Source organism: Coregonus lavaretus (assembly GCF_964263955.1).
Source record: "Coregonus lavaretus genome assembly, chromosome: 15".
Taxonomy (NCBI): Eukaryota; Metazoa; Chordata; class Actinopteri; order Salmoniformes; family Salmonidae; genus Coregonus; species Coregonus lavaretus.
Genome location: NC_140002.1, coordinates 6,935,359 through 6,959,701, shown reverse-complemented (window position 1 = coordinate 6,959,701; position 24,343 = coordinate 6,935,359). Strand labels below are relative to the sequence as shown.

At 45.8% G+C, this 24,343-nt stretch overlaps 1 protein-coding gene across 1 annotated transcript in view; it reads right to left on the bottom strand.

The window, feature by feature from the left end:
- Positions 1–21,598, bottom strand: part of LOC311142054 (rap guanine nucleotide exchange factor 6-like) — a 54,855-nt gene extending 33,257 nt beyond the window's left edge. The window contains exons 1-10 of the mRNA XM_084177604.1: positions 21,460–21,598; positions 18,346–18,526; positions 16,764–16,900; positions 8,403–8,561; positions 7,263–7,415; positions 6,374–6,538; positions 5,723–5,830; positions 5,199–5,402; positions 4,920–5,028; positions 4,398–4,641 (exon numbers count right to left, since the gene is read on the bottom strand). Of these exons, the coding sequence (XP_084033730.1) occupies positions 4,398–4,641; positions 4,920–5,028; positions 5,199–5,402; positions 5,723–5,830; positions 6,374–6,538; positions 7,263–7,415; positions 8,403–8,561; positions 16,764–16,900; positions 18,346–18,526; positions 21,460–21,570 (1,571 nt within the window). The 5' untranslated portion in view covers positions 21,571–21,598. The remainder of the gene's footprint in view (positions 1–4,397; positions 4,642–4,919; positions 5,029–5,198; positions 5,403–5,722; positions 5,831–6,373; positions 6,539–7,262; positions 7,416–8,402; positions 8,562–16,763; positions 16,901–18,345; positions 18,527–21,459) is intronic.
- Positions 21,599–24,343: the final 2,745 nt, after the last annotated feature.

Genomic DNA, 24,343 nt, shown 5'->3' with positions numbered 1-24,343 from the left:
AGACAACAAAACAGACAATGAGGAGACAAGGGGGCACGGCCACCGTATCCACACCGTATCCACACAGTAGACACACAGTAGACACACAGTACATGCATCGGCACGTCACAGTCAGAAGCACATGGGCAGACATTAAAAGTATCGAAAAACAAATACGCTGATTTAGTTGAACCAATCGTCACTGACGTAACCAACATCGTCACATTAATCAAATATACAGTACCAGTCAAAAGTTTGGCCACACTTACTCATTCAAGGGTTTTTCTTTATTTTTACTATTTTCTACATTGTAGAATAATAGTGAAGACATCAAAACTATGAAATAACACATATGGAATCATGTAGGAACCAAAAAAAGTGTTAACCTTTACGGGATCGGTGTCCCATATACGGGACGGTTGAGCTAACGTGCGCTAATGTGATTAGAATGACAGTTGTAAGTAACAGCAAACTTTCCAGGACATAGACATGTCTTTTAAGGGCAGAAAGCTTAAATTCTTGTTAATCTAAGTGCAATGTCCAATTTACAGTTGCTATTACAGTGAAAAAATACCATGCTATTGTTTGAGGAGAGTGCACAACAACAAAAAACGTATCACGACAACTGGTTTGATACATTCACCTCTGAAGGTAAATAATGTACTTACATTCAGTATTCTTGCTCTGATTTGTCATCCTAAGGATCCCAGAGATAAAATGTAGCATAGTTTTGTTTAAAAAAAATCAATTTTTATATTCAAATGTAGGAACTGGGTTCTACAGTTTGAACCCCTGCTGTCTCTGGCTCCACACCCACCCCGCCCGGCCATCTAGATGTCTGAAAGTTAGTGTATAAGCGAATGATCCATCATGTATGACATTCCTGGGAGTGTGTAAACTTACATTTTGTATTACCATATCATTTTTGTATGTTCTCTATAGTTATGTACTTGAAAATGTATCAATTGACCAATTCGGCACATTTGGGCAGACTTGATATAAAATAGTGCAGTATTGCAATGCTTCACTGGATCAATCTGAAACGTTGCACACACACAGCTGCCATCTAGTGGCCAAAATCTAAATTGCGCCTACACTGCAATATTATATTGTGGCCTTTCTCTTGCATTTCAAAGATGGAACAAAAAAACGAATGCATATTTTTTTGTATTATCTTTTCCAGAACTAATGTGTTATATTTTCCGACATTAATTTCACATTTCCACAAACTTCAAAGTGTTTCCTTTCAAATGGTATCAAGAATATGCATAGCCTTGCTTCAGGTCCTGAGCTACAGGCAGTTATATTTGGGTATTTAAGTCAGAAAAAAGGGTCTGATCCTTAAGAGGTTAAACAAATCAAAATATATTTTATATTTCAGATTCTTCAAATAGCCACCCTTTGCCTTGTTGACAGCTTTTCACACTCTTGGCATTCTCTCAACCAGCTTCATGAGTTAGAGACCTGGAATGCATTTCAATTAACAGGTGTGCCTTCTTAAAAAGTTAATTTGTGGAATTTCTTTCCTTCTTAATGCGTTTGAGCCAATCAGTTGTGTTGTGACAAGGTAGGGGGTATACAGAATATAGCCCTATTTGGTAAAATACCAAGTCTATATTATGGCAAGAACAGCTCAAATAAGCAAAGAGAAACAACAGTCCATCATTACTTTAAGACATGAAGGTCAGTCAATACGGAACATTTCAAGAACTTTTAAAGTTTCTTCAAGTGCAGTCGTAAAAACTATCAAGCGCTATGATGAAACTGGCTCTCATGAGGACTGCCACAGGAATGGAAGACCCAGAGTTACCTCTGCTGCAAAGGAAAAGTTCATTAGAGTTACCAGCCTCAGAAATTGCAGCCCAAATAAATGCTTCACAGAGTTCAAGTAACAGACACATCTCAACATCTACTGTTCAGAGGAGACTGAGTGAATCAGGCATTCATGGTCGATTGCTGCAAAGAAACTACTACTAAAGGACACCAATAAGAAGAAGATACTTGCTTGGGCCAAGAAACACGAGCAATGGACATTAGACCGGTGGAAATTTGTCCTTAGGTCTGGAGTCCAAATTTGAGATTTTTGGTTCCAACCGCCGTGTCTTTGTGAGACGTGGTGTGGGTGAACGGATGATCTCCGCATGTGTATTTCCCACCGTAAAGCATGGAGGAGGAGGTGTTATGGTGTGGGGGTGCTTTGCTGGTGACACTGTCTGTGATTTATTTAGAAGTCAAGGCACACTTAACCAGCATGGCTACCACAGCATTCTGCAGCGATACGCCATCCAATCTGGTTAGTGGGATTATCATTTGTTTTTCAACAGGACAATGACCCAACACACCTCCAGGCTGTGTAAGGGCTATTTTACCAAGAAGGAGAGTGATGGAGTGCTGCATCAGATGACCTGGCCACCACAATTCCCCGACCTCAACCCAAGTTAGATGGTTTGGGATGAGTCGGTCCGCAGAGTGATGGAAAAGCAGCCAACAAGTCCTCAGCATATGTGGGAACTACTTCAAGACTTTTGGAAAAGCATTCCAGGTGAAGCTGGTTGAGAGAATGCCAAGAGTGTGCAAAGCTGTCAACAAGGCAAAGGGTGGCTATTTGAAGAATCGCAAAAATAAAATATATTTGGATTTGTTTAACACTTTTTTGGTTACTACATGATTCCATGTGTTATTTCATAGTTTTGATGTCTTCACTATTATTCTACAATGTAAAAAATAGTAAAAATAAAGAAAACCGTTGAACGAGTAGGTGTGTCCAAACTTTTGACTGATGGTGTATATATATTTTTTAAAGCCTCTAATATACATTCATACATTGCCACTGTCTTCATCAGGAAAGCCCCGGGACACTGTCTACTTTTGACAAACAGCCGGTATATCTACTTAAACACTTTTAAATGAAGATGAGTATAAGAAGTCGAGCTGAAGAGATGACACATACCCTGGCTATCCCTTGTAGTCATCTCACCAAATCACCACCACCTGTGTCCAGCTCAAACTACCTAGTCTATTGGCTGCCAATGGAATCCCAGTAAATCCGCTGGTTGGTCAACAGCAGCAAAGCCAGGTAGTCAACAGCAGCAAAGCCAGGTAGTCCTCAGATTGTCTTACTGTAGAATACTGCAGACTGGAGAGAGTAGCCTACTTCCCTGACCTGACCTTCCTCTTGGCATCAGAAAAGGCTCATGACTCAATTATCCCACCAGTCAGTGGAATAAAGACCTGCGCTTGCCCTGTACTGTCTTCACCACTGTTTACTAAACTAAGCATGTGCCCCAAATGGTACACTATTCCCTATGGGCCCTGGTCAGAAGTATTTGGTAGAGCAAAGAGGACATGTTCCATCTCATCAGCAGCCTATTGAGACGACAGCATAAAGCCATCCATCAGAAGTGACTGATGTCTTAAATCATACTGACTTAACTACCTTAGCACTAAGAACAACCACAAATGAAGCTGTTGATTAAGTTTACCATAGCCACTAGCTACTAGCATCCCTGCGGTGCGGTACTACCACTTTCTATCACAGCGTCAGTCCATAACAGACTACTGATGAAGCCTGGTGCTCCCGAATCAGTCTCTTTCATCTCCACTTTCTTTAACTCCTCTCAGAGTAAACAGAATACAAAATAAATAATTAAAGCCTTGTGATTTAGATACAGTTCTTGGTTGGCTATGGCAGATCAACGGCTTGATGATGATAAATGGTTTTATGAAATGGCGAGTAACTACAGTAAATTACACTTTTTCCACCCATGGCTGTCTCTTGTCCCTTCGCAGCAGACATGGTGTTTGGAACATCAAATTGCAATAAAATCACAGTGTCAAATCGCAATACATAAAGAATCGTAAGAATCACAATGCATTTCGTATCGGCACCTAAGTATCGTGATATCGTATCGTGAGGTCTCTGGCAATTCCCAGCCCTAGGTAGGATACAGTAGTGTTATTGTGCCTACCTGAAGGGTTTGGGTGGTAGGATACTATAGTGTTATTGTGCCTACCTGAAGGGTTTGGGTGGTAGGATACTATAGTGTTATTGTGCCTACCTGAAGGGTTTGGGTGGTAGGATACTATAGTGTTATTGTGCCTACCTGAAGGGTTTGGGTGGTAGGATACTGTAGTGTTATTGTGCCTACCTGAAGGGTTTGGGTGGTAGGATACAGTAGTGTTATTGTGCCTACCTGAAGGGTTTGGGTGGTAGGATACTGTAGTGTTATTGTGCCTACCTGAAGGGTTTGGGTGGTAGGATACAGTAGTGTTATTGTGCCTACCTGAAGGGTTTGGGTGGTAGGATACAGTAGTGTTATTGTGCCTACCTGAAGGGTTTGGGTGGTAGGATACAGTAGTGTTATTGTGCCTACCTGAAGGGTTTGGGTGGTAGGATACTGTAGTGTTATTGTGCCTACCTGAAGGGTTTGGGTGGTAGGATGCTGAAGCGGGTCTTCTCCAGCATTTTCCTGATCTTGTTCCGTCCTCCAGACACGGTGTTGGCCTTCATTTTCTTGGTGGCCTTGTGGTCTGTGGGGAACTCCATGTCTCCAGGCAGGTCTGGGATGGAGAAGCGGTTACCCTTCTTCTCCTGGATCTTGGGGATGTGGGGACTCATGTTCATCTTCTCGTGTACGATCCGGCTCAGCAGCTCTTTGAACACTTGGGAGAGGAGAGGAGGGAAAGTGGGTGAATGACAAGACTGAGTCACAGAACTAGGGGGGGGGGGGGGAGAGCTGTATTGGAATGCAAATTCCTGGTAACTATCCCAACATTTCCAGGACTCATGGTTGGAAGACTTGGGAAAGTTACATGAATTTTGCTACCAAATACAAGACACAGGTACAGACTACTGTTGACATCGGTCATTTTAATTTCAGATGGTCCGGCATCATTAATTAAATAATCCTATCTTTGGTAAGAGGACAGATTGTACTAACCGAAGATGTTGGTCTTGACTGTGAGGGAGAGGTGTGTGTTGTTCCTCAGGAAGTCCATAGCTTTGGTGTAGGAGATGTTCTCAAAGTTCTGACCATTGATCTCCATTATCTCAAGGAGGAAAACAGAGAGTTTCGAGTCAACTGTACTTGTTACTGAACTAACCATAAAGTGCATCTGAACAGCAATCTAAAAAGTATGAAATGTATGGAATAAAAACATGAACTTCAAAATGCAAAAGCAACTCAGGAAAAAAATACAATAATAAGCACTTCTCTTACCTGGTCTCCCCGTTTGAGTCCTGCCTCGGCGGCCTTGCTGCCCTCCTCCACTGACTCCACGAAGATGCCGAAGCCCCTTTCGCTGCCGCCATGCAGGCTGAAGTAGAGCGGGGACTCCCTGGAAGGTTTCTGCAGGGTGATCTGCCTCCACTTGGCCTTGGCTGCACACGCTATGTTCAGCAGCCGCAGGTGACCATTCATTTTCTACAGGAACAGATCAGGTTTCAACACCCACTCACTCAACTGACCTGGCTAACAGATCTGGTAATAGATGTTCAACCACAGACAGAGGATCATATGTCTGTCTGACCACAGAGTGATGAGACTTTAGTTTAGTGAAGGTGTGAACTTCAGGTTAACGTACATTATGTTGCACCCAAAATGGCACCCTATTCATTATATAGTGCACTACCTTCAACCAGGGCTCATAGTCCTCTGGTCAAAAGTGTTGCACTATACAGGGAATAGGGTGCTATTAGGGACGCACAATTAGTACAGACACAATATAGGAAAGGTGATCTCACTGTGGTTTCTAGCAGCTTTTCAAAGTCTTCAAGGAACTGCGTCATGGCCGGGTCGCCTTCAAAGTCGTTGAAATGATTGTTCACCCATAACAACACTATCCGTGTCACCTGCACAGGGAAACACAAGGCCGTCAAAGCTTATTCAAAAAGCTTCAAAGAGCATCCTGTACATTTTCCAAAAAATGTCAGCAAGCTTCAACCATCAAACATTCAACTTTAGCTGAGGCTAAAGATATCATAGAGGTGAAGGACCCTTGCAGAACCCTTGCAGTTCTTTGAACCGCAAGGGTCCGGAAATGCAGTGACTGAAAATATAAGTGTAGTATTGTTCTAATCTAAGGAAAGGCCATCTTGGCTCACAATGCTGCAACCACAGCACAGACAGAGCTACAAACAGCAACTCTCTCTCTCTCTGAGGGGATGGGTCCCCCTTTAAGAGGAAGAATGATTACACACCAAATGATATCTCCATAAGACTATTGACAGCACAAGACTAATCTTATGTTAAATCAGTTATGAGAGTATCTCCACTGGACAAATCCCCCTTACACCCAAGACCGCTGACCTAGCAGAAGTTGTATTGATTACTGTGTAGTACACCCATGCTTCACACAAAGAAGCAGACACACACACACACAGTACTGTACACACCGTGTCTCTGAGGCTGTCGACTTTGAACCACTCGAGCAGCTTCTTGCCGACCTCCATGGGGCTGGAGAGGAAGGTGCGGTAGGTGAGGAGGAAGTCTTCGATGTAGGTGGGGTCCACCACTGACGGCTCCTCCACCAGGTGCATGATCAGACGCTCTGGGGTGCCCTGAGTGGATAGACAAACAGAAATCAATCACGACTGCATTCCAACTGTCAATTAATTTTAATACAACTTTATTAGTCCCCCAAGGGGCAATTAAGACAGCCTTATCACCAAGGAGCCCGAATCATTTTGGACAACTATTTAGAAAAATGACAAAATAAAAAATTTAACTGAGTGAAAGGATGGCACTTATTCAAAGCAAACCTTGTTGTGTGAGGTTGCAGGTCACCTGACAAAAATATATCGCTATGGGAAGCGAGTGTGATTTTAGAGGAAGAGAAACTAAAGCAGGCAGTTATCAAACAATTTAAAGACAAGAGAATCCAAAAGTGAGGATCAGTACTCAGACCAGCAGCAACCCATTTATACTGTAGCTGTTAGGGGGAGCAGAGGCATCTTAGGAGATGAAGACAAGGGAATCAGTCTAGTCCATTAGCAGATCAATAGCTGGCTGTTTACAGATCAATGGGTTGGACCATAGCAAGCAAGCACGCATGCAAAAAAAAAAAAAAAAAGTGTCTACAGGAGCAATAGTATAACACGGTGGTAGTCTTAGCCAGGTAGTCAAGGCAGTGCACACATACAAACCATTTAGACCGGTTTCCCAGACAGATTACACCCTAAGCCTAGACCTGGACAATGGAACTTCACCATCAGTGCAGGACAAGGGTAGGCCTAATCTGTGTCTGGGAAACAGTCCCATTAACTCCTACACTTCCTGCCTCACCTTGATGACGATGTGTCCCTTCCTGGTGCCGCTGCGGTCCAGCTCGCGATGCTCCTTCACCATGACGATCTCTCCCTCCTCCTCCACCTTGTGAGTGTTTTTCTCCACATGGTTGAGAATCCGCCAGTAGTCCTCTTGGGCGATGCACACAAACTGCTCAACAATGACATGGGGACAGCGGGTGAACTTATAATACAGGAGCCTGTTGCTCTGCACCAGAGCTGGGTACTCAAACAGTAGAATGGAGCAGTCCATGGAGCAGGAGAAAGGCATGGCTGGGGGCTTGCACTAATGGTCCACCCACACTCCCCTAGCTACTAGTCCAGTTATGCTAGTGTACAAGCTAACAGACTAGCTATACTCCCTTGGCAACTGGCCCAGCTATGATAATAAACACTAGCCACAGTATGCTATCTTGGCTAACAGACCTGCTACACTCCCCTAGTTCACATCACCTGGCTGAATGGTCAAGCTACACTCCCCTGGCTAGCGTTCACCTCTCTGCTGTCTCACTGAGCTGTTGTTCAGGCTCTGAAACAGGGACAGGAAACAGTGTTTCTGATAAAGGAGCTCTTTAAGGAACCAATCAGGTCTGGGTAGAAACTGGTTACTAACAGAAAGAGCGAGAGCGAGAGAGCTCAAAACCACTTATGGAGCAGCAGGCTACTCCTACTACTGCTGCCTCCCATATCTACATCAAGACCAGGTTCCATATGACTAAGCAACAGCTCTTCAACCTAGTCCTGCTTTACTGGTGAAAATCAACACCATAGATACCAACACAAGACCATTTACACAACTACTCCCTATATTTGCAAGGAATACAAGAACATTGTCATATTCATCTTCCAACCCGATGTCAAAAGGGAATGAAAAGTTCCAATTGTATTTCTCTCAGAGGCTGCTCCTTGCTCAGTATAATTATAGTTATAATAGCAGTCTGACAAGAGGTTGAGTGGGCCGTTCCGACTCGAGTGGCCATTCACAGTGAAATTAGTAGGTATGCATCCCAAATGGTACACTACTCCTGATATAGCGCACTATTTTTGACCAGGGCCCAAAGTACACTGTATAGGGAATAGGGTGTCATTTGGGAGTCGGCCCAAAAGCACTGATCTCAATGAGAGGATAGTATCTCACCTGGCAGTCATCCCCCTTGGTGCGCACCACTCCGCTCATGTACTGCTTGTCCAGGGAGGGGGAGATACCGAAGCTGTTGCCCATGCAGAGGGTCTCCATGCGGCTGTCTGGGTGGCCGATCTCCACCCCCCCGTTTAGGATCACATACCACAGGTCCAGCTGGGGAGGTTGCACAATGATGACATAAGCAGCAACGCCAAACACATCACAACAACAGCGAATGAATGGCTGACACTGACTGACTGGCTGGCCTTCATAATAGAGATGCTTTTATGGACCTTCACTCAAAATAATCATTGATGCCTGGTATTATAACGTGTCTCTGTATGTGGTATACGGAGCTTGAGTGAATAGAAGAAGTCCTCCAGTTCTGTAAATCATTGACTGTTGCTGCTCTGCAGCAAGTTTCCTGCCTAGCTTTGAACAGAGTTAACTTGGGCAGTTGGCTACATACAGCCCATTCATTGGGAGATGAAGGCCGTGGCTACAGGATGAGATATGGTGTTTTTCCTGAGCACGTTATCCAGACCAGGAAAAACTCAAATCAAATCGTTATTCGCCGATTACAACAGGTGTAGACTTTACTGTGAAACGCTGACTTACGAACCCTTTCCCAACAACGCAGTTCAAAAGTAAAAAATAAAAAAGGAAATAGTAGCACAATAAAATAACGATAATGAGACTATATAAAAGGAGTACCGGTACTCAGTCAATGTGCAGGGGACAAGGTAGTGAAGGTAATATGTACATGTACACTTCCAGTCAAAAGTTTGGACACCTACTCATTCAAGGGTTTTTCTTTATTTTTATATTTTTTTTACATTGTAGAATAATAGTGAAGACATCACAACTACGAAATAACACATATGGAATCATGTAGTAACCAAAAAAGTGTTAAACAAATCAAAATATATTTTATATTTGAGATTCTTCAAAAAGCCACCCTTTGCCTTGATGACAGCTTTGCACACTCTTGGCATTCTCTCAACCAGCTTCATGAGGTAGTCCACTGGAATGCATTTCAATTAACAGTTGTGCCTTCTTAAAAGTTAATTTGTGGAATTTCTTTCCTTCTTAATGCGTTTGAGCCAAATCAGTTGTGTTGTGACAAGGTGTGGGGGGGTAAACAGAAGATAGCCCTATTTGGTAAAATACCAAGTCCATATTATGGCAAGAAAAGCTAAAATAAGCAAAGTGAAACGACAGTTCATCATGACTTTAAGACATGAAGGTCAGTCAATACCGAAAATGTCAAGAACTTTGAACGTTTCTTCAAGTGCAGTCGCAAAAACCATAATGCGCTATGATGAAACTGGCTCTCATGAGGACCGTCACAGGAATGGAAGACCCAGAGTTACCTCTGCTGCAGAGGATAAGTTATTTTGAGGTACCAGCCTGAGAAATTGCAGCCCAAATAAATGCTTCACTGAGTTCAAGTAACAGACACATCTCAACATCAACTGTTCAGAGGGGACTGTGTGAATCAGGCCTTCATGGTTGAATTGATGCAAAGAAACTACTAAAGGACACCAATTAGAAGATGAGACTTGCTTGGGCCAAGAAACACGAGCAATGGACATTAGACCGGTGGAAATGTGTCCTTTGGTCTGGAGTCTAAATTTGAGATTTTTGGTTCAAACCGCCGTTTCTTTGTGAGACACGATGTGGGTGAACGGATGATCTCCGCATGTGTATTTCCCACCGTAAAGCATGGAGGTGGTGTTATGGTGTGGGGGTGCTTTGCTGGTGACACTGTCTGTGATTTATTTAGAATTTAAGGCACACTTAACCAGCATGGCTACCACAGCATTCTGCAGCGATACGACATCCCATCTGGTTTGGGCTTAGTGGGACTATCATTTATTTTTCAACAGGATAATGACCCAACACACCTCCAGGCTGTGTAAGGGCTATTTGACCAAGAAGGAGAGTGATGGGGTGCTGCATCAGATGACCTGGCCTCCACAATCCCCCGACCTCAACCAAATTGAGATGGTTTGGGATGAGTCGGACCGTAGAGTGAAGGAAAAGCAGCCAACAAGTGCTCAGCATATGTAGGAACTCTTTCAAAACTGTTGGAAAATCATTCCAGGTGAAGCTGGTTGAGAGAATGCCAAGAGTGTGCAAAGCTGTCATCAAGGCAAAGGGTGGCTATTTGAAGAATCTTTTTTGGTTACTACATGATTCCATATGTGTTATTTTATAGTTTTGATGTCTTCACTATTATTATACAAAATAGTAAAAACAAAGAAAAACACTTGAATGAGTAGGTGTGTCCAAACTTTTGACTGGTACTGTATGTTGGGGTAAAATGTACTAGGCAATCAGGATAGATAATAAACAGAGTAGCAGCAGCGTATGTGAAGAGTGTGAAAGAGTGTGAAAGTGTGCCTATGGGTGAGTGTGTGAGTTGCGTCAATATGCATCTCTGTGTGTTTTATGTGTGTGAGCGTATGTAGTGTGTTGGAGTGTCAGTGTAGTATGTGTGAGTGTGTGGGTTGAGTTCAGTGATTGTGTATAGAGCGGGTGCAAGAGAGTCAGTGCAAATAAAAAAGGGGGTCAATGCAAGTAGTCAGGGTAGCCATTTGATTAACTGTTCAGTAATCTTATGGCTTGGGGGAAGAAGCTTCTCAGGAGCCTTTTGGTCCCAGACTTGGCGATCTGGTACTGCTTGCCGTGCGGTAGCAGAGAGAACAGTCTATGACTCAGTCTGAGTCACTAGGCTATATAAACACACACTACCACACAAAACCCACACACATTCACTACATACGCGCACACACACACACTTTTACACTCATCATTTGCTGCTGCTACTCTGTTGTTTATTTGACTCTCCTGATGCCTAGTCACTGTACCCTGCCTTTATGTACTGGACATACAGTTGAAGTCGAAAGTTTACATATACCTTAGCCAAATACATTTAAACTCAGTTTTTTACAATTCCTGACATTTAATCCTAGTAAAAATTCCCTGTTTTAGGTCAGTTAGGATCACCACTTTATTTTAAGAATGTGAAATGTCAGAATAATAGTAGAGAGAATTATTTATTTCAGCTTTTATTTATTTCATCACATTCCCAGTGGGTCAGAAGTTTACATACACTCAATTAGTATTTGGTAGCATTGCCTTTAAATTGTTTAACTTGGATCAAACGTTTCGGGTAGCCTTCCACAAGCTTCCCACAATAAGTTGGGTGAATTTTGGCCCATTCCTCCTGACAGAGCTGGTGTAACTGAGTCAGGTTTGTAGGCCTCCTTGCTCGCACACGCCTTTTCAGTTCTGCCCACACATTTTCTATAGGATTGAGGTCAGGGCTTTGTGATGGCCACTTCAATACCTTGGCTGTTGTCAATATATCCACATAATTTTCCTTCCACATGATGCCATCTATTTTGTGAAGTGCCCCAGTCCCTCCTGCAGCAAAGCACCCCCACAGCATGATGCTGCCAACCCCGTGCTTCACGGTTGGTATGGTGTTCTTCGGCTTGCAAGCCATCCCCTTTTTCCTCCAAACATAACGATGGTCATTATGGCCAAACAGTTCTATTTTTGTTTCATCAGACCAGAGGACATTTCTCCAAAAAGTACGATCTTTGTCCCCATGTGCAGTTGCAAACCGTAGTGTGGCTTTTTTATGGCGGTTTTGGAGCAGTGTCTTCTTCCTTGCTGAGCGGCCTTTTAGGTTATGTCGATATAGGACTCGTTTTACTGTGGATATAGATAGTTTTGTACCTGTTTCCTCCAGCATCTTCACAAGGTCCTTTGCTGTTATTCTGGGATTGATATGCACTTTTCGCACCAAAGTACGTTCATCTCTAGGACACAGAACGCATCTCCTTCCTGAGCGGTATGACGGCTGCGTGGTCCTATGGTGTTTATACTTGCATACTATTGTTTGTACAGATGAACATGGTACCTTCAGGCGCTTGGAAATTGCTCCCAAGGATGAACCAGACTTGTGGAGGTCTACAATTTTCTTTCTCAGGTCTTGGCTGATTTATTTTGATTTTCCCATGATGTCAAGCAAAGAGGCACTGAGTTTGAAGGTAGGCCTTGAAATACATCCACAGGAACACCTCCAATTGACTCAAATGATGTCATTTAGCCTATCAGAAGCTTCTAAAGATTCATTTTCTGGAATTTTCCAAGCTGTTTAAAGTTATAGTCAACTTAGTGTATGTAAACTTCTGACCCACTGGAATTGTGATACAGTGAATTATATGTGAAATAATCTGTCTGTAAACAAAATTACTTGTCTCATGCACAAAGTAGATCAAATCAAATCAAATTGTATTGGCCACATGCGCCGAATACAACAGGTGCAGACATTACAGTGAAATACTTACTTACAGCCCTTAACCATTTATTTTTAATAAAAAAGTAGAATAAAACAACAAAAAAGTGTTGAGAAAAAAAGAGCAGAAGTAAAATAAAATAACAGTAGGGAGGCTATATATATACAGGGGGGTACCGGTGCAGAGTCAATGTGCGGGGGCACCGGCTAGTTGAGGTAGTTGAAGTAATATGTACATGTGGGTAGAGTTAAAGTGACTATGCATAAATAATTAACAGAGTAGCAGCTGCGTAAAAAGATGGGGTGGGGAGGCAGTGCAAATAGTCCGGGTAGCCATGATTAGCTGTTCAGGAGTCTTATGGCTCGGGGGTAGATGCTGTTGAGAAGTCTTTTGGACCTAGACTTGGCACTCCGGTACCGCTTGCCGTGAGGTAGCAGAGAGAACAGTCTATGACTAGGGTGGCTGGAGTCTTTGACAATTTTGAGGGCCTTCCTCTGACACCGCCTGGTATAGAGGTCCTGGATGGCAGGAAGCTTGGCCCCAGTGATGTACTGGGCCGTACGCACTACCCTCTGTAGTGCCTTGCGGTCGGAGGCCAAGCAGTTGCCATACCAGGCGGTGATGCAACCAGTCAGGATGCTCTCGATGGTGCAGCTGTATAATCTTTTGAGGATCTGAGGACCCATGCCAAATCTTTTCAGTCTCCTGAGGGGGAATAGGCTTTGTTGTGCCCTCTTCACGACTGTCTTGGTGTGTTTGGACCATGATAGTTTGTTGGTGATGTGGACACCAAGGAACTTGAAGCTCTCAACCCGTTCCACTACAGCCCCGTCGATGAGAATGGGGGCGTGCTCAGTCTTCTTTTTTTTCCTGTAGTCCACAATCATCTCCTTTGTCTTGGTCACGTTGAGGGAGAGGTTGTTATCCTGGCACCACACGGCCAGGTCTCTGACCTCCTCCCTATAGGCTGTCTCATCGTTGTCGGTAATCAGGCCTACCACTGTTGTGTCGTCGGCAAACTTAATAATGGTGTTGGAGTCGTGCCTGGCCATGCAGTCATGGGTGAACAGGGAGTACAGGAGGGGTCTGAGCATGCACCCCTGAGGGGCCCCCGTGTTGAGGATCAGTGTGGCAGATGTGTTGTTACCTACCCTTACCACCTGGGGGCGGCCCGTCAGGAAGTCCAGGATCCAGTTGCAGAGGGAGGTGTTTAGTCCCAGGATCCTTAGCTTAGTGATGAGCTTTGAGGGCACTATGGTGTTGAATGCTGAGCTGTAGTCAATGAATAGCATTCTCACGTAGGTGTTCCTCTTGTCCAGGTGGGAAAGGGCAGTGTGGAGTGCAATAGAGATTGCATCATCTGTGGATCTGTTGGGGCGGTATGCAAATTGGAGTGGGTCTAGGGTTTCTGGGATAATGGTGTTGATGTGAGCCATGACCAGCCTTTCAAAGCACTTCATGGCTACATACGTCAGTGCTACGGGTCGGTAGTCATTTAGGCAGGTTATCTTAGAGTCCTTGGGCACGGGGACTATGGTGGTCTGCTTGAAACATGTTGGTATTACAGACTCAGTCAGGGACATGTTGAAAATGTCAGTGAAGACACTTGCCAGTTGGTCAGCACATGCTCGGAGTACACGTCCTGTTAATCCGTCTGGCCCTGCGGCCTTGTGAATGTTGACCTGCTTAAAAGTCTTACTCACATCGGCTATGGAGAGCGTGATCACATAGTCATCCGGAACAGCTGGTGCTCTCATGCATGCTTCAGTGTTGCTTGCCTCGAAGCGAGCATAGAAGTGGTTTAGCTGGTCTGGAAGTCTTGTGTCACTGGGCAGCTCGCGGCTGTGCTTCCCTTTGTGGTCTGTAATAGTTTTCAAGCCCTGCCACATCCGACGAGCGTCAGCGCCGGTGTAGTACGATTCAATCTTAGTCCTGTATTGACTCTTTGATGTCCTAACCGACTTGCCAAAACTATAGTTTGTTAATGTAACAGTGTTGCTTCCGTCCCTTTCCTCGCCTCTACCTGGGCTTGAACCAGGGACCCACTGCACACATCGACAACAGTCACCCTCGAAGCACCGTTACCCGTCACTCCACAAAAGCCGCTGCCCTTGCAGAGCAAGGGAAACAACTATTTCAAGGTCTCAGAGCGAGTGACGTCACCGATTGAAATGCTACTAGCGCGCACCGCTAACTAGCTAGCCATTTCACACCGGTTACACTCACCCCCCTTTTGACCTCCTCCTTTTCCGCAGCAACCAGTGATCCGGGTCAACAGCATCAATGTAACAGTGACAGTGAGGATCTGAGGACCCATGCCAAATCTTTTCAGTCTCCTGAGGGGGAAGAGGCGTTGTCGTGCCCTCTTCACGACTGTGTTGGTGTGTTTGGACCATGATAGTTCCTTAGTGATGTGGACACAGAAGAACTTGAAGCTCTTGACACGCTACACTACAGCCCTGTCGATGAGAATGGGGGCGTGCTCAGCCCTCCGTTTCCTGTAGTCCACGATCAGCTCCTTTGTCTTTCTGACATTTAAGGAGAGGTTGTTGTCCTGGCACCACACTGGCAGGTCTCTGACCTTCTCCCTATAGGCGGTCTCATTGTCGTCGGTGATCAGGCCTACCACCGTCGTGTCGAAGAAAACTTCATGATAGTGTTGTAGTCGTGCGCGGCCACACAGTCGTGGTTGAACTAGGAGTACAGGAAGGGACTAAGCATGCACCCCTTAGGGGCCCCCGTGTTGAGGGTCAGCATGGCAGATGTGTTGTTGCCTACCCTCACCACCTGAGGGCGGCCTGTCAGGAAGTCCAGGATCCAGTTGCAGAGGGAGGTGGTCAGTCTCAGGGGCCTTACCTTAGTGATGAGCTTTGAGGGCACTATGGTGTTAAATGCTGAGCTGTAGTCAATGAACAGCATTCTCACGAAGGTGTTCCTTTTGTCCAAGTGGGAAAGGGCAGTGTTGAGTGCAATAACGATTGCGTCATCTGTGGATCTGTTGGGGCAGTATGCAAATTGGAGTAGGTCCAGGGTGTCTGGGATGATGGTTTTGATGTGAGCTATGACCAGCCTTTCAAAGCATTTCATGGCTACAGATGTGAGTGCTTTGGGGCAATAGTCATTTAGACAGGTTACCTTGGTGTTCTTGGGCACATGTAGGTATTACAGACTGGGTCAGGGAGAGGTTGAAAATGTCAGTGAAGAAACTTGCTAGTTGGTCAGCGCATGCTCAAGTACGCATCCTGGTAATCTGTCTGAAGGTTAATCTGTTTAAAGGTCTTACTTACATTGGCTACGGAGAGAATGATCACACAGTCGTCTGGAACAACTGGTGCTCTCATGCATGGTTCAGTGTTGCTAGCCTCGAAGCTCTCATTGAAGACATTTAGCTCATCCGGTAGGCTCTCATTACTGGGCAGGTCGAGGCTGGGTTTCCCTTTGTAATCCGTGGTAGTTTGCAAGCCCTGCCACATCCGACGAGCATCAGAGCCGGTATAGTAGGATTCGATGTTTGTCCTGTATTGACACTTTGCCTGTTTGATGGTTCGTCGGAGGGCGTAGTGGGATTTCTGATAAGCGTCCGGATTAGTGTCCAGCTCCTGGAAAGTGGCAGCTCCAGCCTTTAGCTCAGTGCGGATGTTGCCTGTAATCCATGGCTTCTGGTTGGGATATGTACGTACAATGCCTTGCAAAAGTATTCATCCCCCTTGGCGTTTTTCCTATTTTGTTGCATTACAACCTGTAATTTAAATGGATTTTTTATTTGGATTTCATGCAATGGACATACACAAAATAGTCCAAATTGGTGCGGTGAAATGAAAAAAAGAAAAACATTTTAAAAAATTGTACAAATAAATAACGGAAAAGTGGTGCGTGCATATGTATTCACCCCCTTTGCTATGAAGCCCCTAAATAAGATCTGGTGCAACCCAAACGTTTTCCTGGTAACGTCACAGTCAGCCCTAGTGATGTGGAATGGTTGTTTGTCCGTCCGTCCGCCTGTCTGTCTGTACCATAGAAACAGAATGTGTGTGTATGTATGTTCTAAGTCTAGGGTTCGTACCTCCTGTTTGTCCTGTAGGATGACGGTTCCCCCCTGCTCGACCACCTCAAACACCATGACAGTACACAGGTCCCTACGCACTGACATGGTCATGTTAGCAAAGGCTGGCAGCTGGTGCATGAACTCCAACAGTTGTTCTGGATGGGGGGGAAAGAGAGAGAGGGGAAGGAGTGAAGGAGAGAGGTGCGGTGTAACAGAGATTGAAGGAAGAAAAAGGAGGAAAAAGGAGAGAGTGAGAGAACAGCTGTGGTCTGATCAGCTGTGGTCTGATCAGCTGTGGTCTGATCAGCTGTGTAACTGATGAGTGTATACTGTAGCACCTGCGTCCTACTCTCTCACCCTGAGGGGGCATTACACCCTGTTATCATGTAGCCTCCAGTCCAGCAGTCACCAACCTTTTCTGAGTCAAGATCACCGAGTCAAAATGCAAGACGAGATCTACCGCACAGATTTTTTTAAATATTACTTATAAAAACGCAAACCTATGCAACATTAACTTATTAAAAACATTACTGTCACAATGAGGTTTGTGCAGTAGGCTATAGGCTCAATACATGATCACCAAATATTGGCTTTGCTTGAATTGAGCTGTTTTTCTGACCCCCCCCCCCCAAAAAAAAAATGGTACAAATTTGAGGTAGGCTATATGATCGCACCGGTAATAGATCAGTTGTTGTATTACTTGTGAGGCACAGCTGAGTCAGCATACATTTAAATAATGAGCTTTTTATTTTTATTTCACTGGACTGATGGTGCCTGCATCTGATGGAGGGAGAGAGCAGCAGCCTGAGGGTCCGCCTCGCAACCTTCCTCCGCTCTCCCTTTCCTCCGCTGACACTGACCAAAAAGGGCCACAGTCTTCCAGCTGATGGCGAAAACTCAAGTCGCACCTCATTATTTCTGCCTCATGCAGCTGAACCTACCGCCAACAGCGCGAGACAAATAAAAAATTATTAGGAAGGCAAGCCTTTATCGTTGGGTTTTTTACAGAAATGTTTGGCGATCGACTACAAATGCCTTGGAGAATGGAAAAGGGGTACCTTATCAGTTGTATAACTGAATGCATTTAACTGAAATGTGTCTTCCACATTTAACCCAACCCCTCTTAAATCGACATCCACGTCATTGGCGCCTGGGGAATCGACCAGTCGATCGTGACCACTTCTCTAGTCACACCTCTCCAGTGCCATAGAACACGGTGACCTGACTCCAGCCTGCAGTAGTGGAGCCACACTAACCACACTCCCTGCCCATCCCTTCATATCTCAGTGGGTCTGCAGCCTAACAAGCCAACAGCAAAGAAGCCTTTCAACCCAGGCGTCCCACAGCCCCCCAGCAGGCAGGTCTCTCTCTGGGTCCTCTGATGTGTGGGCAGGCAGCTTCCCCTTCCCCTCAGGAGGACCCCTGGCTTGCATCTCTAATGAGGTGGCCTGGCTGATTGCCCAGCAAAAATAAAAAGGGGACTAACAGGGAAGATCTCAGTGTTTATAGAAACGGAGGGAAGGTGTTGGGGGGAAGAGAGAGAGAAAGACAGAGGGTAAAGGGGGTATTCAAGAAAGAGGAGAAGCGCGTAACAGCTCACCGATGTCATCATCGTTGCGGTCCACCGGGTCTTTCTCCAGACACTCCCTCACCAGGTCTCTACCCAGCAGGGTGTCTGACGTCCTCTCCAGGTCTTCATCCTCCTCCTCCTCTTCCTCAGAGTCCACCGCTGCCTCCGGTAGCCCCGATAGGTCCACGTCACCCATCTCACTCTCTGTAGCCTGCAGAGGTGACAGATATATTGGTTTTTCTACACATAACCCACTAAGCATTATGCATACACCACTAATTATTCATACTGCCCATATTTTCCATGCTGTTTGGACAGATGGTTGGAATGAACTGGTGCCGAGGGCTACGGAGGGATCAGATCAACTGGGATTTGAACCCACTACCCTGAGGTTAAGAGACCAGCTCTCCAGTCTCTATAGCAATATTGAAGGCCATCTGTCTATTCGCTCCACTAGTACACAGTAACAGAGACTGAACCTGCCTGACTGCTCTGTTCAACTCCACAGTGCTTTCAGGAATGGAAGTGGACAGGATCAAATGGGATGTTTCCTTGACGGAATAAGCGATTGATTGTAATAAGGAATGTTTCCATCCAGAGGAAATGTTACCCGAGAAAGTCTGTCTGAACAGAAACAGCGTAAAACCCTGAGAAAGTCTGTCTGACCAGAAACAGCATAAAACCCTGAGAATGTCTGAACAGAAACGGCGTGAAACCCTGAGAAAGTCTGTCAGAACAGAGACTGTGAAACCCTGAGAAAGTCTGTCTGTACAGAGACAGTGTGAAACCCTGAGAGGATCAGTGTCTTTCTCGCCTCGTCTCTGGATCCCTTGTGCTTTTGCCTGGGCGTTAGACGGAGGGCAGCTCTGTTCTTTCAGCATGCGGAGGAGGGAGGGAGAGAGAGAGGGTGAAAAGGGAAAATGTACTTGCTACGACTGTAATATGTGGTTGTCTCACACAGCTATCTTAAAATTAATGCACTAATTGTAAGTCACTTTGAATAAGCACGCCTGCTAAATGACTAAAATGTAAATGAGAGAGAGAGAACCATTACTGCTGATATCGCCATGTTAGTTTTCTGCTGAGAGAGAGAGAGAGACAGAGCGACACAGAAAGAGAGAGACATTTTGTGCCCACAGGTCTCAGATCAGGTCCAGATCTAAACTGACAGGGACATCAGTTCCTGCTGGCTGCACAGGGGACTGAGCCAGAGACATCCCATCAAATGACAGACAGAGGAGAGGAGAGGAGAGGAGAGGAGAGGAGAGGAGAGGAGAGGAGAGGAGAGGAGAGGAGAGGAGAGGAGGTATGGCAGCTCACCGCTCAGGGCTCGACGAGAGGTCAAGCTATAAAATAAACTCACCAACTGCCAGAAATAGAAGCTGCTGGACTCAAGTCAACGTAAACGTCTGGACACAGCTGACTGAGCTCTTCTGAATCAATGACAGGTGACTCCATGAGGAGGAGAGAACAGGGAGATATAGCCTGGTTGGTGGGAGAGGTCAAGGAACTCCTTGAGTATGACAGGTTCAAAAGTGAGAGAGAAGGTATGCGTAATGGTGGGGTAGAGGTTGGGCTGGGTTAAAGGTATGGGTTGGGGTGGACTGGAGTTAGAGAAGGTAAGAGTGGGAGTGGGGTTAGAGATATATAGAGGTATATGCAAATGATGCGGTAGGGGAGGAGGGGGGGGGGGGGGGTTCTGAGGGCAGGGAGCGGGGTCCTGGGAGCCAGACAGGTCTGTCTGTTTCCTATGTACCCTGCCCTTTAACACACAACACTACACGAGGGAGAGAGGGGCCCTTAGAACAACACACACTATAATTAGCAACCCTGGATGGATAGATGGATGGATGGAGAGGACATGTTCCATTGAACTGGAGAAGCAGGGGGAGAGACGTGAAGAGAGGGATGAGGATGGGCAACAAGAGGGCTGGGGAGAGAGAGCTAGGGGAGGGCTGGGGAGCGAGAGCTAGGGGAGGGCTGGGGAGAGAGAGCTAGGGGAGGGCTGGGGAGCGAGAGCTAGGGGAGGGCTGGGGAGAGAGAGCTAGGGGAGGGCTGGGGAGAGAGAGCTAGGGGAGGGGTGGGGAGAGAGAGCTAGGGGAGGGGTGGGGAGAGAGAGCTAGGGGAGGGCTGGGGAGAGAGAGCTAGGGGAGGGCTGGGGAGAGAGAGCTAGGGGAGGGCTGAGGAGAGAGCTAGGGGAAGGCTGGGGAGAGAGAGCTAGGGGAAGGCTGGGGAGAGAGAGCTAGGGGAGGGCTGGGGAGAGAGAGCTAGGGGAGGGCTGGGGAGAGAGAGCTAGGGGAGGGCTGGGGAGAGAGAGCTAGGGGAGGGCTGGGGAGAGAGAGCTAGGGGAGGGCTGGGGAGAGAGAGCTAGGGGAGGGCTGGGGAGAGAGAGCTAGGGGAGGGCTGGGGAGAGAGAGCTAGGGGAGGGCTGGGGAGAGAGGGCTAGGGAGAGAGAGCTAGGGGATGGCTGGGGAGAGAGAGCTAGGGAAGGGCTGGGGAGAGAGAGCTAGGGAAGGGCTGGGGAGAGAGAACTAGGGAAGGGCTGGGGAGAGAGCTTGGGGAGGGCTGGGGAGAGAGAGCTGGGGAAAAGGTGAAGTCAGCACTTTTCCTTCCTTCCTCCTTTACAATCACTCCCGAGTGGCGCAGTGGTCTAAGGCACTGCATCGCAATGCTAGCTGTGCCACTAGAGATCCTGGTTCGAATCCAGGCTCTGTCGCAGCCGGCCGCGACCGGGAGACCCATGGGGCGGCGCGCAATTGGCCCAGCGTCGTCCAGGGTAGGGGAGGGAATGGCCGGCAGGGATGTAGCTCAGTTGATAGAGCATGGCGTTTGCAACGCCAGGGTTGTGGGTTCGATTCCCACAGGGGGTATAAATAATAATAATGTGACTAAACTGTAAGTCGCTCTGGATAAGAGCGTCTGCTAAATGACTTAAATGTAAATGTAAATGCAAGCAGATACAGAACATTCACCAGGAAAGCAATGAAGCATAGACTGACTTCAAAGTCATACAGTATTGAGAGAACAAAAGGCTAGGCGCATTACTGAAACAGAACAATGGAACTTCAAAGCTTATGAAAGGTGAGGTTATCGGTATACTCGGTCAGCTCAGTTTGTGAAAGGTGAAATAAGTGTATAGGCTACCTGGTAGATGTCTGATAGGCTACTGCTCCCCGAGTCGCTGGTGATGCTGCATCCTGATTGGCTGGGCGGCACGTGCATCCCCTGGCTGTGGGGGTGGTCTGTTAGGTGCATCTTGTTTAGGTCTCCAGGAAGCTGCTCAGACACACACACAGGAAGAGAGGAGGCCGGCTGTTAATATCGCACGGCACGCAGGTGAACACACACTACAGACAGACAGAGACACACAAGCGATCATCAACTAGATTCAGCAGAGGGATAATTTTTTCTTGAGCGGATGGTCGGGGGGCCGGAACATAATTACAAATAATTTGTAGACTGCAAATTGACTGCAAGAAGCCCAAACAAATATGTTTGACTAAAACAATAATTTCAAACCTTGCTCACATTTGTATACGATCACTTGTCTCTCTATTATGTGTGGGAATACTTGGGTACAGATTTCTTCAATTAAAATCACTTGGAGCTGATTTCCTGGTCTTTTTCACAGTCTTATGTCCAACAATGGAAATTCCACACACAAAAAAAATAAAAATAAAATATTATACATACACACACACACACACACACACACACACACACACACACATACAGTGGGGAGAACAAGTATTTGATACACTGCCGATTTTGCAGGTTTTCCTACTTACAAAGCATGTAGAGGTCTGTAATTTTTATCATAGGTACACTTCAACTGTGAGAGACGGAATCTAAAACAAAAATCAAGAAAATCACATTGTATGATTTTAAAGAAATTAATTTGCATTTTATTGCATGACATAAGTATTTGATACATCAGAAAAGCAGAACTTAATATTTGGTACAGAAACCTTTGTTTGCAATTACAGAGATCATACGTTTCCTGTAGATCTTGACCAGGTTTGCACACACTGCAGCAGGGATTTTGGCCCACTCCTCCATACAGACCTTCTCCAGATCCTTCTGGTTTCGGGGCTGTCGCTGGGCAATACGGACTTTCAGCTCCCTCCAAAGATGTTCTTGAAATGAGATGTCCTTGAAATGCTTCTTATGGAGCCAATCCTTAGTTGCCCTGGCTGTGTGTTTCGGGTCGTTGTCATGCTGGAAGACCCAGCCACGACCCATCTTCAATGCTCTTACTGAGGGAAGGAGGTTGTTGGCCAAGATCTCGCGATGCATGGCCCCATCCATTCTCCCCTCAATACGGTGCAGTCGTCCTGTCCCCTTTGCAGAAAAGCATCCCCAAAGAATGATGTTTCCACCTCCATGCTTCACGGTTGGGATGGTGTTCTTGGGGTTGTACTCATCCTTCTTCTTCCTCCAAACACGGCGAGTGGAGTTTAGACCAAAAAGCTCAATTTTTGTCTCATCAGACCACATGACCTTCTCCCATTCCTCCTCTGGATCATCCAGATGGTCATTGGCAAACTTCAGACGGGACATGCGCTGGCTTGAGCAGGGGGACCTTGCGTGCGCTGCAGGATTTTAATCCTTGACGGCGTAGTGTGTTACTAATGGTTTTCTTTGAGACTGTGGTCCCAGCTCTCTTCAGGTCATTGACCAGGTCCTGCCGTGTAGTTCTGGGCTGATCCCTCACCTTCCTCATGATCATTGATGCCCCACAAGGTGTGATCTTGCATGGAGCCCCAGACCGAGGGTGATTGACCGTCATCTTGAACTTCTTCCATTTTCTAATAATTGCGCCAACAGTTGTTGCCTTCTCACCAAGCTGCTTGCCTATTGTCCTGTAGCCCATCCCAGCCTTGTGCAGGTCTACAATTTTATCCCTGATGTCCTTACACAGCTCTCTGGTCTTGGCCATTGTGGAGAGGTTGGAGACTGTTTGATTGAGTGTGTGGACAGGTGTCTTTTATACAGGTAACGAGTTCAAACAGGTGCAGTTAATACAGGTAATGAGTGGAGAACAGGAGGGCTTCTTAAAGAAAAACTAACAGGTCTGTGAGAGCCGGAATTCTTACTGTTTGGTAGGTGATCAAATACTTATGTCATGCAATAAAATGCAAATTAATTACTTAAAAATCATTCAATGTGATTTTCTGGATTTTTGTTTTAGATTCCGTCTCTCACAGTTGAAGTGTACCCATGACCTCTACATGCTTTGTAAGTAGGAAAACCTGCAAAATCAGCAGTGTATCAAATACTTGTTCTCCCCACTGTATATACACATACATACACACACACACACACACACACACACACACACACACACACACATATATACAGCTGAAGTCGGAAGTTTACATACGCCTTAGACAAATACATTTAAACTCAGTTTTTCACAATTCCTGACATTTAATCCAAGTAAAAATTCCCTGTTTTAGGTTATTTAGGATCACCACTTTATTTAAAGAATGTGAATTGTCAGAATAATAGTAGAGAGAATGATTTATTTCAGCTTTTATTTCTTTCATCACATTCCCAGTGGGTCAGAAGTTTACATACACTCAATTAGTATTTGGTAGCATTACCTTTAAATTGTTTAACTTGGGTCAAACGTTTCGGGTAGCCTTCCACAATTAGTTGGGTGAATTTTGGCCCATTCCTCCTGACAGAGCTGGTGTAACTGAGTCAGGTTTGTAGGCCTCCTTGCTCGCACACGCTTTTTCAGTTCTGCCCACACATTTTCTACAGCATTGAGGTCAGAGCTTTGTGATGGCCACTCCAATACCTTGACTTTGGTGTCCTTAAGCCATTTTGCCACAACTTTGGAAGTATGCTTGGGGTCATTGTCCATTTGGAAGACCCATTTGCGACCAAGCTTTCACTTCCTGACTGATGTCTTGAGATGTTGCTTCAATATATCCACATAATTGTCCTTCCTCATGATGCCATCTATTTTGTGAAGTGCACCAGTCCCTCCTGCAGCAAAGCACCCCCATAGCATGATGCT